Here is a 13,367-nt window from a genome sequence, read left to right as displayed (position 1 = left end):
TTTGGACTAAGATCTTCCTGACTCCTGGATGAATGATCTATCTAGCACCTATCTGAGCCTAAAGTGGATAATATCAAGCACCTACCTACCTCCCAGGGTTTTTTTGAGAATCAAATGACAAATGAACTAAAATATATGAAGTGCTTTATAACTATTAAAGCACTATATAAATGCTAGCTATTGATAATAATTATATATTAATTACATATTGATTTAACAACGATAATAATAGTCACTCAAAGGAACTGGAGATGGTTAGCTTGGAAAAGAAAAAACCCAAGGGATAATATGGTGCCCACCTTGAGGGAGGAAGCCTAGCACAGGACAAAGCGAGTGGGCTCCAGCCTCAAAAGATTCTGTCCGCTTATGGGAGAAGGGATGGTTGCTGCTGGCTGGCCAGAGTGTTCTCCCCCGCTTCAGGCCTGCTACAGGGCCCAAGCAAAGAGCTAAATATCCTGGCAACAGTAAAACTGTGTTAGCTTAGGGAAAGTGCTTGTTACTCCAAAGCTACAGACAATCTACTTCACAGCACAGAGTAAACAGACTTTTAATGAACTGGTGAGCAGGGTGTTAACTTAGGGCACAGATCGTTCCTTCATAAATTGATTTCCTCAGAAGATGTATCTATTTAAACAGACACCCGCTCAATAACCTGAGACTTGGGGGAATATTGATCGGGATTTTTCCTCCCCAAAGTTTAAATTATAAAATCCCCAGGGCATTGTGTAGTCAGTAAAATATAGATATTGTTATTTCAGCAAGCTCAAAATTCTGACCAACATTATTTTGGTCAAGATATTTAAAGTAAATCTGGACAATTATCTTTAATGAGTTTGAGATTTGGGGTCCTGTCTTCTTCTAGTTAGTGATTTCAACTAGGAAATATCACCTTTCTTTTCAAAATTTAATTTTTATGGATATCTTTTGTTTTTCCATCCCCATCATTTCTAAATATCCTCTCCCCGCCCCATTCCCTCCAAAAGCCATGCCTTGTAACAGAGAATAAAAAAGGAAGAGGGGAAAAATTAGGTCAGCAAAATAAAACAATGTATTGATTGAGTCTGACAATCTATGCAACGGGAAACATTACCTTTCTTCTTCTTCTTCTTCTTCTTCTTCTTCTTCTTCTTCTTCTTCTTCTTCTTCTTCTTCTTCTTCTTCTTCTTCTTCTTCTTCTTCTTCTTCTTCTTCTTCTTCTTCTTCTTGGTGAGGCAATTGGGGGTTAGGTGACTTGCCCAGGGTCACACAGCTAGTAAGTGTCAAGTGTCTGAGGCCAAATTTGAACTCAGGTCCTCCTGAATCCAGGGCTGGTCCTCTATCCACTGTGCCACCTAGCTGCTCCGAAAACCTTTCAATAAACGTTGTACAAGGGTCTCATTTGGGGGTTATTGTTTGGAAATGATAAGCATTTCCCTGAGAACATGTAAATGGCATTGTTCCTGACTTTAGGAAATTGTTGACTTGTTGGGAGCTAGAGAGTGAGTGTGAGAGAGAGAGAGAGAGAGACGGGGAGAGAGAGAGAGAGATGGATAGATAGGTGGATAGATGGATAGATAGATGGATAGATGGATGGATAGATGGGTAAATAAATAGATGGATAGGCAGAGAGAGATAGGTAGATAGATGGGGAGAGAGATACGAATTGTGTGCATGCATGCATATGTGTGCATGTGGAATATATATATGTCCACATATGTATACATATATGTATATGTAGGTAAATCCTCTCCTTTGATTGGTGTGAGATAAGGATTCAGTCTTTCATCAAGCCCTTTGTTGAGTGTCTCTTTCCTGCTAATTTCCAGGTTGCTTTTGATGTCCTGGGCTTCAGCTCAGAAGAGAAGATTGGGGTTTACAAACTCACGGGGGGCATCATGCATTTTGGGAATATGAAATTCAAGCAGAAACCAAGAGAGGAACAGGCAGAAGTGGACACCACTGAGGGTAGGTTGTTTGGCCAAGAATATGGGTCAAGACAATCCAGAAGCAAATCGATCAATGCAGTGGGCAGCAGGGCCATGTTAATGTGATGACTGTCACCATCAACAAGCATCAATCAGTCAGTCAATGAGCATTTATGATGTGCTTACAAAGCACTTTACTAAGTATTGGGGATACAAGAAAAAGGCAAAAGCATGGTCCCTGCTCTCAAGGTCATATTCTCTTTGAAGAGGTGACAGTTAAGTACCTATCTCCATATTGGGCAGCTAGGTGGGGCAGTAGATAGAGCACTGGCCCTGAAGTTGGAAGTTCAAATCTCACCTCAAACACTTAGTAGCTGTGTAACCCTGGGCAAATCACTTAACTCCAATTACCCTAAACATCCAGGGCCATCTCCAGTTGTCCTGATTATATATCTTGCCCCTGGACCACATGGCTGTGGAAGAGAGAGTGAGGCTGGTGACTTTGTACAGATCCCCCTCACTCAAATCCAATTCAGTGCAAAGTGGTTGTTTAATAAATACATATTTGATTGAACTGGATTGAGATAATAATAATAACAATAACATTCATATGATGCTTTAAGCTTTGCAAAACACTTCACAAATAATATCTAATGTTATCTTTACAACAACCCTGGGAGGTAGGTGCTATTATTAGACCCAATTTACAGATGAGGAAACTGAGGCAAGCAGAGGTTTAAGTGTCACAAAACTAGTAAGTGTCTGAGGCCAGATTTGAACTCAGGACTGTCTGACTCCACCTTATCCACTGGTTCACATAGCTGCCTGAGATATTATCACCATATTATGTTGTGCCACCTGTGTGACATGGAGGCACCATGTGTAATCACCCAGCAATCCTTTTTCTTTTTCTCTTTTTTATGTTCAATAGTGGCTGATAAAGTCGCCCACCTCATGGGTCTCAACTCTGGTGAGCTGCAGAAGGGCATCACGAGGCCTCGAGTCAAAGTCGGCAATGAGTTTGTACAAAAGGGTCAGAACATGGATCAGTGTAATAACTCCATTGGTGCTCTGGGCAAAGCCATCTATGACAAGATGTTCAAGTGGCTTGTAGTCAGGATTAACAAGACACTGGACACCAAGATGCAGAGGCAGTTCTTCATTGGGGTGCTGGACATTGCTGGCTTCGAGATCTTTGAGGTACACTTCTGAACCCTGCTCCTGCTGGGGCAGGAGCCTTTTCTCTCCGCTTCTCCTGTTTTGGATCTTGGCTCCTGGGGCCGTGTTGGGTTTGATCTCAGCTCTTGGCTCTCGGCTCTCTTAGAACACAGCCCCTTAGAGAAGCAGTATAAGTTAGCCTGCTCTGCCGAGGGAGTAGATAGAATGGGCAAACAAGCAAAGTTGTAGAGTCCCATCGCCTCTCATCATGACCCTGCTACTGTGGGGTCATAATAAAAAGAAATAAACTAATAATAAAATAAGATCATAACTTGCATTTACATAATGCTTGCTATGTTCTAGGCACTGTGCTAAGTGCTTTACAAATCATCTCATTTGATCCTCACAACAGCCCTGGAGGGAGGTGCTATTGCTACCTCCATTTCACAGTTCAGGAAACTGAGGCAAACAGAGTTTAAGCGGTTTGCCCAGAGTCCCAAAGCTGATAATTGCCTGAGGCTGGATTTGAACTCAGGTCTTTATGACTTCAGGCCCAGTGCGCCATCCAAGTCTGTTTTCATAGATCTATTTTCTCCTTTTAATTAGGATGCCAGAAAGGCACCATGGCATAGTGGGTACAGAGATGGCCTTGGAATCAGGAAGGTCTTACTTCAAATCCTGATTCTGCCCCATATTAATAGTGTGACCACAAGCAAGTCACTTAACCCCCAATGTCCCCAGACAGATCTCTAAGAGAGCAACTTTTGAGTATTTTTGTTTTGTTTTGTTTTGTTTTTTGCAGGGCAAAGAGGGTTAAGTGACTTGCCCAGGGTCACACAGCTAATATCAACAGTCTTGGGTCACATTTGAACTCAGGTCCTCCTGAATTCAGGGCTGGTGTTTTATCCACTGCACCACCTACCTGCCCCCAGAAAGCAACTTTTGATTGGCAGGAGGAGCTTTTACACTAGGAATTCTCTACATAGATGAAATCATGGGTCAGGACCCCCCTTCCGCCAATGAGAATGCCTACCTGCCTTCAGTCTCATTTCTTAGGGGTAGCTGGTGGCAGAGTAGATAGAACCCTAGGCCTGGGGTCAGGAAGACCTGACTTTCAAAATGCAGCCTCAGGCACTTACTAGCTGTGTGAGCTTGGACAAGTCATTTAATCACTGTTTGCTTCAATTTCCCCATCTGTAACATAATAATATCACTTAGCTCACAGAGTTGTTGTGAGGATCAAATGAAGTAATATTTGTAAAGCACTTAGCACAGTGCCTGGCACATAGTAGGCACTTAATAAATGCTAGTTATTATCATTATCATCATCATCACCAGTAGCAGTAGTATAGTAGTAGTGGTAGCCATAGTCATAGTTATAGTCATTTCTTTAGACTCCAGTCTTATTTCTTTTAGCCCTGAGAGGCTGTGCTAATTTGTATGATTTCTTTTCCTTTGGTGGAGGAGGATTGGATTAGAACTGTTATTTCACTGGCATAGGGAAGTTCTAGTAAGGAAACTTCCTCTACCGATGCAGATTGGCACCTCCTTTGCAACTTACAGTCCTAGAGGGTTGTCTTGGGGAAGCTAGGTGCTGAAATGGATGGAGCTCAGGACTTGGAGCCAGGAAAACCATTTAAGATACTGCCTTAGACACTTACTACCTGTGTGACACTGGTCACTTAACATCTGCCTCAATTTTCTCATCTGTAAAATGAGGATCGTAATGATTGTTGTAAGGCTCAAATAAGATAATATTTGTAAAGTACTTTCTAAACTTTAAAGTGCCATATAAATGTTGGCTATCATTGGTATTAAAAAGAGGTTAAGTGATTTACCCAAGGGCCCCCTAGTCTGTGTATGTTGGAAGTAGACTTGCTGACACAGAAGCCACATCTCTATCTGTTCCTGCACTCTGGCTCTCTATGACTTCAATAATGCTTTTCTATGTCATGGTTTTTATTTATTTAGAATTTTCCCCAATTACACTTAAAACCAAATTTTAACATCGACTTTTAAAACTTTATGTCAATAATGCTTTTAAGCAACTTTACATCTCAGACAGCATGGAAGCCCCTATGTATGTCAATGTGTCCCTATTCTGTAGGAGAATCTACTTTTTACTATTTCCTTTCTTTCAATTCTCCCTTTGCAGTTTAACAGCTTTGAGCAGCTCTGTATCAACTTCACCAACGAGAAGCTTCAGCAGTTTTTCAACCACCACATGTTTGTGCTGGAGCAGGAGGAGTACAAGAGGGAGGGCATTGAATGGGTCTTCATTGACTTTGGTCTGGACCTACAGGCCTGCATCGACCTTCTGGAAAAGGTAATATTCCTTTCAAGATAAGTGATTAGAGAAAGGGAGCCTGAGCTCATCAATGGGATACACATTTAAAAGAGTCAGAATTCCAGTACCTCATTTCATCATCCCTTCCCTTCCCTTCCCTTCTTCCCTTCCCTTCCACTAAAATTCAATTCAGGGCAGCTAGGTGGTGCAGTGGATAAAGCACCGGCCCTGGATTCAGGAGTACCTGAGTTCAAATCCGGCCTCAGACACTTAACACTAGCTGTGTGACCCTGGGCAAGTCCCTTAACCCCAGTTGCCTCACTTAAAAAAAAAAATTCAATTCAACAAACATTTATTAAGTCCACTATTCAAGGAGCTAGAAGGAAAATGACAAAAATGGAACTTACATTTTATTGGGGAATACAACACTGTCCAAGGAAATGTGTATTACAAGATAAGTTGAGGAAGGAGAGAACATGAATGAGCCGGGGTGGGGAGGGGTGGGGGGGGCTCTGAAGAGCCTTGGCTGAAGAGGTAGTACCTGAACTGAGTTTTGAAGAAAGTTATGGATTCTAAGAGGTGGAAATGAAGAACGCATTCCAGGTATTAGTGGGTGGAGACAGCCTATACAAAGGTATTCCTATGGGGAATGGATTTCCAAATTCAAGGAAATACTTGGTCAGTCACTTTGGCTGTACAGGAGAGTGAGTGAGGGAGAGTAATGTCTGGGAAGTAAGCTGGAGGCAGATTATGAAAGTCTTTCAACACCAAGGTGAAGAGTTTGTATTTTTATCCTAGAGGCAATTGGAGTAAGGAATGACATAGTCAGACCAGTGCTTTTGGCAGCTGTGATATATCAGAAAGGAGAGACTTGAAATTTTTTTAAAAAGCAATTCTGATCATCGTCACTGTCATTTTAGTTTACATTTATCCTTTAAATTAAATTATTTTATTTTCAAAGATCTACCTTCCCTCCCTCCAACCATACCTCCCTCCCATGAGAAAGCAAGAAAAAGAAAACCCCTGTTACAAAGATATATAGTAAAGCAAAACAAATTCTCTCATCGGCCTTGTCCCCCAAAATATGTCTCAATCTGCACTCCAAGGCCATCAACTTTCCATCAGGAGGTGGCAGCATGTTTCATCATGAGTCCTCCAGAATCATCTTTGGTCATTGTGTTGATCAGTTCCCTAGTCTTTCAAAAGTCTATTTTGTTATTATTGTATAAATTGTTCTCGTGGTTCTGCTCACTTCATTCTGCATCTGTTCGTAAAAATCTTTCTAGTTTTCTCTGAAACCATCCCCTTGATAATTTCACAATAGTATTACATCACACACATATACCATGGCTTGTTCAGTCATTCCCCAGAGGATGGCCATCCCCCTTGATTTCCAGTTCTTTGCCAATGGGTCTTTTCTCTCTTTCTTTGATCTCTTTGGGGGGTAAAGTCCTGGTATTGTATATCTTACATTTATATAATGCTTTACAATCCATTTTCGTTGCTATCTTACTTGTTTCTCATTAAAATGTAGTATAATTAAAAGGCCCAAAGTCAGGGAATCTAGACACAAATCCCAGCTTGGCTCCTTCCCACCTAGGTGACTGGGGGCCGAGTCACCTGCATTCTTTTTCTCTCAGGCTTATCATCTATAAAATGAGATTCTGGCCTAAATGATCACTAAGTCCTCTTCCAGTTCCAAATCTATTCAGATTTTACAAGTTATATGATTTACCCAAGGTCACCTCATTAGCAAGTCAGAGAATCATAGATCATCAGAGCTAAAATGTACTAAAAATCGGGGCAGCTAGGTGGCGCAGTGGATAGAGCACCGGCCCTGGAGTCAGGAGTACCTGAGTTCAAATCCGGCCTCAGACATTTAACACTAGCTGTGTGACCCTGGGCAAGTCACTTAACCCCAATTGCCTCACTAAAAAAAAAAAATGTACTAAAAATCTGTCACCAAAACATAGATTTAGAGTTACAAGGGACTAAAGATGATCTAATCCAACCCTCTCATTTTATAGATGAAGAAACCGAGGCCTTGTGACTCGCCCGAGGTCACTCAGGTAGTAAGGCATATGCTCCCTAGACCTCAGTTTCTTTATATGTAAAATGAAGGGGTTGGGCTACACTATCTCTCTGATCTCTTTCAACTGTAAATCTAGGTTCCTAGGTTGTAAGATCTCTCTGGGACTCAGTTTCCTTATTTGGAAAATGAGGGAGCCTTAGTAGATGGCTAGGATGCCTTTTAGTACCGATCATCTGTGATTTTATAACTCAGCTAAGTGACCTGTTACCTGTGATCCTTCGTGATGTCACTTGAGGAACAGAAGGAACATTCCCATCTCAACCCCACCCCCCACCCCCACCCCTCAAAACATCTCTGTGTGGTACTATAAGAGGAAGAGTGTGACAGGGTCAACTTTAGGAAAGTCATTTTGGAACCCTCTATGAAAGATGGGTTGGAGAAGGGAGAAAGGCCAGAGGCAGAGAGACCAAGTAGGAGGCTATTACAATGGTCCAGGGAAGAGGCTTGAACTAGAGTAACCTCCGTAAGAATGGAACAAAGGAGCCTGATAACAGAGATGTGGGGGAAGAATCGACAAGACTGGAAATTGATTGGATGGGGATGGGTGAGAGTATATAGAGTTGAGGATGATATCTAAACTGTAAACCTGAGTTACTGGAAAGATGGTGATTCCCTCTACAGCAATGGGGAAGTTCAGAGGCTGCGTGGGTTTAGAATAATACTTTCAATCTTTAACTTCCTTAATGCCTTGGCAAGAATGAGTTTCTCACATGACTTTTTTTGCTGTGATAAGAGGGCCCCAGAATTATGTGAAAACACAGAGTGCCTGGGGATAGGAGTGGGGGTGGGGGTGGGAGAAGAACGGGGAAGGGTACAGGAAGGAGAAGCGGAGGTAATACAGACAAACTTCCCCTGTTTCACAATTTCGCTGAAGGCTGATCTTGTTCCAAGATCTATTCTGGATCCTGGGTAAGAAGAGCCAAACCAGTTTCTAGGAGCTTGGGGAAGAATTGATCAGTTCCTTCAAGCACTGAGTCAAGTGTTTAACACCATGTTGGACAATGTTTGGACAAAGCCACCCACAATCATCCACTCATCCTGCCTCCCCCTCCCCCGCAATGGTACAGTGCTCCTTCTGGATCTCAGAACCTACCTCTTTTGTTTTTCTTTTTTCTTTTTTTTCGGTTAATAAGCTTTCATTTCCTCTCCTCTCCCCTTCCTTGCCCCCCACCTAGTACATAACACTTTTGGGGGTTCTTTTCCCTCTTTGATCTCTTTGGGGGCAAAGTCCTGTTATTGTATACTTTACGTTTATATGTTGCTTTACATTATATAAAATAAATAAATGACAATATAAATAATATTTATACATGTATTTAAGTAATAACAATAAATAAAAACAATAACCCCCCAAAATCAAGCAAAACAAATTTCCGCATTGTCCTTGTCCAAAAATGTATTCCCCATTCTGCACCCTGAATCCATCACCTCTGTCATGAGGTTCCCACATGTGTCATCATGGGTCCTCTGGAATCCTAGTTTCCCACTGCATTGATCGGAGTTTACTTGGCCATCACTTCTCATTTAATTCTGTTGCTTTCTTCTCTCCCCTTCACCTCCCCCAGCCCATGGGTATCTTCTCCATCCTGGAAGAGCAGTGTGTCTTTCCTAAAGCCACAGACGCCACTTTCAAGGCAGCCCTGTACGACAATCACTTGGGAAAGTCCAATAACTTCCTCAAGCCAAAGGGAGGCAAAGGCAAAGGCCCCGAAGCCCACTTTGAGCTGGTCCATTACGCTGGCACGGTAAGAACTGGCACCAGCTGTCCATCGGCAGCCATCTGCTTTGTTGAGTTCCAGACTCAGGAACCGCTTCCAGATGAGTTATTCCAGACCCAACCAAACACCCCAGCATATTGCAGATTCACACTGGAATGCACTTCCAAGTACTATGTGCCACTGATGGAGGAGGTAGTGGTGGGGAAGGGGTGAATACACCACTATGAAGCTTCTAGATTTCGTGGTAGAGCCTACCAACACTTCAGAAAAGTGTGACCTGCCAAGCAAAGGGAGGCATGCCTCCTGCTCACTCACCCTGCCCACTCCCTCCTCCTCCTCCTGGAAAATTCCAAAGCATTGAAGCAAAGGACTGAATGTTTAAAGCCATCTCTGGCCCTCCTGTTGAACCTGCCATTCTTTCCCTCCCTGGTTTATAGTCCTGTTAGCCTTCAGTTTGACATCTCAGACTTGGAGAGTGGGCCAGAAATGAATATGTTGGCAAAGAAATCATGAATCCATTAGTAATTCCCAAATTAGAAAGGGGGTGGGAGGTGCTCCAACAGATTGTGACCAGCCAATCAAGATGACTTATCTACATAACCAGGACAGCTCGAATAGAAAATGTAGTTGGGAGGTTGGAGAGGGGAAGAGAGACAAGAGTGGGGGCGGATCATTGCTGCCAGGATTCTGACTCCCCATTCATTTCTGGCACACACATAGTCTCCAAGTATAATTAACAGGGGAAGGGAGCCTTTGTTCAGCAAGCTTAAAGAAAAAAACCCACCCCCCCCACTCCCCAACTCCCCTCTGTGGTGACTTAGAGGTCGCCGTAAGAGCTAGCCGCCTGTTGTTTGCCAGGTTCACAGAGACCTCTGGGAATGAAACAGCAGGGAAAGAGGAGTTTCTGGATGATGGTGTCAAGCACAGGATTTTTATGATATTGTCAAGCTCAGCTCTGCCCATGAGTGGATTGCCCGGCTCCCCTGAGCAAACAACAGGATGAGGACAGGAATTGCAGTGCTTCCCCTCTCCTGAAATTAAAATAGCATTTTATTTATAGCTTGTTGAATACCCCAAACCAAAGGAGATCAACTACACTTCCAAGAACTGAGCCCCCAAATTCAGGCACTGATGTGAGGAGAGAACCAGGTTTTTTTTTCTTTGTTTTTCATCCCCCCCCCCATATTGAAAATGCAAGAACAAAAAGGTTTTTTGGCTTCCTTTCTCTTTTCCTGGGCTGTGCTCAAGCCGAAGGACCAAGAACATTTTCTTTCTCCTTGTTTCCTTCAGCTAGATCTACACTGTCGAATATGGTTAACTGGATCAATGTAGGCAGCCAATATGGATGATTCAGCTTCCCCCCCACCTTGACACCTTCCCTGCCCCCATCCCTACCTCTGCAATTTCACTTTGATTTAGTGGGCAGGACTGACCTCTATTCCTCTAAGCAGGGAGAGGAGAAAGGGAGTTGACATTGCTATTTCTTGGTTCTCTCCAGGTGGGGTATAACATCACAGGCTGGCTGGAGAAGAACAAGGACCCCTTGAATGAAACTGTGGTGGGCTTGTTCCAGAAATCCACCATGGGGCTGCTTAGTCTCCTCTTTAAAGAAGAGGAGGCTGCAGGTATGGCTAATATCCACTGCATCATCTCTCTGGTGGGCAGGAGTTTGAGGGTGAAAATGAATTTCTATTCTCTTTACTAGTCAGTCAACAAGCATTTCTTAAGTGCTTAGTAGAGTCAAACACGGTGCTAGGTGATGAGGATAGAAAGGAAGGGAAAAAAACATGATCCCTGCCATCAAGAAGTTCACATTCTAATGGGGAAAAAACCATGTCAACAGCTGGACATGTAAGATCCCTCATCTCTCTGTCTCTGTTTCTTTTCCTCTCTCACTGTCTCTTTGTCTCACTCTATCTCTCCAGTGCAAAAGTATTCTAAAAGGGAAGGCACTAGCAACTGAGGGAGTGTATTTCAGCTTAGCACCCCCCCCCCCAATTTAAAGTCCTCAGAGATGCAATTTAATTCAACAACTCTCTCTCTAGTACTAATCATAGTAAGTTAGTATTTGTAAAATGCCTTAGATATGTTATCTCCATTGATCCTCACAACAACAAGCACCAAAAGGTGCTATTATCCCCATTTTACAGATGAGGTAACTGACCGAGAAAGAAGGATAAGTGACATGCCCAGGGTTACACAGATAATAATTATCTGAGGTAGAGTTGGAACTCAAATCTTTTTTACTCTGTCTAGTGCTCTATCCACTGCATCACCTAGTTGCTTTGGTATCATGACACAAATAAAAGAGAATATGGGAGACAATTTCTAACCTTAAGAGACTTTTGGATAGTTGAGGAGAGAGCCTACACATAGGAAACATGGAATAGGACATGAATATATGACACAAGAGAAAAATGGGCTGCCTCACAGGGAGTGAGTTCCCCCATCGCTGGAAGTATTTGTGCCAAGCCTAGATGAACATTTTGTTGGGGAGTAGAGGAGCCTCTTGTTTGGGTATGGGTTGGAACAGATGACCTCTTGGGTTTCCAGTCCAGACATGAGAAGACTCTAAGTGCAGATTGTGTAGTACTAATCCAGAGTGTTACAAAAGGAGTTCAGAGGAGAGATGGAGTCCCCAGGAACTCCATTTATAGACAAGGTGACATTTGAGTGACTTTGAAGGTCTCAAGACAGGGAGATCCAGCTGCCTCTAACATAGATGAGTCTAGGGGTCCCTTCCTTTACCCCTGTTTCAGAAAGGCAATGGTTTTGTAGTATCCCTAACACATTAACAAAATCCCATATTACTTCTCAGGATAATTTTCTCTTATTCGGGGATCACATTTCTTTTGGGGATTATGGTGACAAGGAGATTTATATACATTAGCTAATGTGATTCTCTCAGGAACTAGAAGCTCAAGTCTTTATTATCCCCATTTTATAGATTTGGGAAGGAAGGTAGATAGCTGGACTTGCCCGAGGTCACACAGCTAGGAAGTGGCAGAGCCAGGATTCTAATCTGGGTCCGATGTGCTCTTGCCACCATACCAGAGCCACCTCTGGTCAAGAGACACTCACCTCTCCCCTTTCAGATGCAGCTAGTAAGTAGAGCCCAAGTGTTCACTCTAGGGCTAGAAGACCACTCAGCAAGTGAGAAATTCATCGAGGGCTAGGAAATGGAATTCCCTCCCAATGGCAGCATACAGCCTTTGCTTCTGAGTAGGTGACAAGCAGGAGGGGTCCTGCCCCCTATATGTATTGCTCGTTATAATCGAAACTGCCCAAGTACTTCACAGGTGAATGGAACAGCTCGCCACTTAAAGGGAGAGCTTCTAAATCATAGCAATGACCCACACAGATTTAGATATTACAAACTGCCCCTTCTGGCAATGAAGCACATGACAAGCCATTTCTCTTGCCTGCTTAGGGCCAAGGGTCATTTGGGAGTGTCTTGTCTCATCTGCTTCTGGGAAGGCTGGTACTGCCAGGGCCCCAGTGAAGGAGCCAGGCTTTTTAAAACCAGCACTGTTTGCTCAGAACTCTTGATGCTGTGTTCCCTGGACCAAGCCCTCCCAGGGCCCTGGTGATGTGTCCATAGGATACAAAGAAAGGCCAAAGCACGCTCTCTGCCCACGAGGAATTCATGGCCTAGTAGGGGAGAGAGAAAGGTTCCTAAAGGGCACAGGGGCTTGATGAGAAAATGGCAACGCTATTACTTCCTTTCCTTTCAAATAGCAAATATGAAAGGAGGCATGTTTCGAAATACTTGGAAGCAGCCAGCTGGCTTCCAAGGAATGAGGAAGAATCAAGTCTTACCTTGCTGTGTGACCCGGAGCAAGTCACTTAACTTCTCAACACCTCAGGCAACTCCAAGACTCAAAATTGCAGAGTAGGTGTTGAACTCTATCCATGTCAGTCCACCAGTCAGTCTGTCAGCAAGCTTTGATTAACAGCTGACTCCTTCCTAGGCGCTATGCTAGTTGATGAGAATAAAAAGAAACGCTAAAACACGGTGGCTGCTCTTAAGAAATTCATTTTCTTGTACGGGATAGTCAGTTTTCTCAAGGGATGTTCCCTCCACCAGGGAAATCACAGCTCTCTGTCTCTGTCTCTGTCTCTCTGTTTTTGTTTCTGTCTGTCTGTCTGTCTCTCTCTCTGAGTCTCTCTTTCTCTCTCTCTCTCCCTATACACCCCCCCACATGAAT

General features: G+C 43.3%; 1 protein-coding gene across 1 annotated transcript in view; it reads left to right on the top strand.

Moving 5' to 3' along the window:
• Positions 1-13,367, top strand: part of LOC122730559 (myosin-16) — an 85,072-nt gene that overhangs the window by 19,383 nt on the left and 52,322 nt on the right. The window contains exons 10-14 of the mRNA XM_043969719.1: positions 1,806-1,944; positions 2,836-3,104; positions 5,218-5,388; positions 9,007-9,186; positions 10,658-10,784. Of these exons, the coding sequence (XP_043825654.1) occupies positions 1,806-1,944; positions 2,836-3,104; positions 5,218-5,388; positions 9,007-9,186; positions 10,658-10,784 (886 nt within the window). The remainder of the gene's footprint in view (positions 1-1,805; positions 1,945-2,835; positions 3,105-5,217; positions 5,389-9,006; positions 9,187-10,657; positions 10,785-13,367) is intronic.

The sequence above is a fragment of the Dromiciops gliroides genome, chromosome 1, assembly GCF_019393635.1.
Source record: "Dromiciops gliroides isolate mDroGli1 chromosome 1, mDroGli1.pri, whole genome shotgun sequence".
Classification (NCBI taxonomy): domain Eukaryota; kingdom Metazoa; phylum Chordata; class Mammalia; order Microbiotheria; family Microbiotheriidae; genus Dromiciops; species Dromiciops gliroides.
Note: the sequence above shows the minus strand (reverse complement) of the source record. Positions and strands in the feature narration are given on the sequence as shown.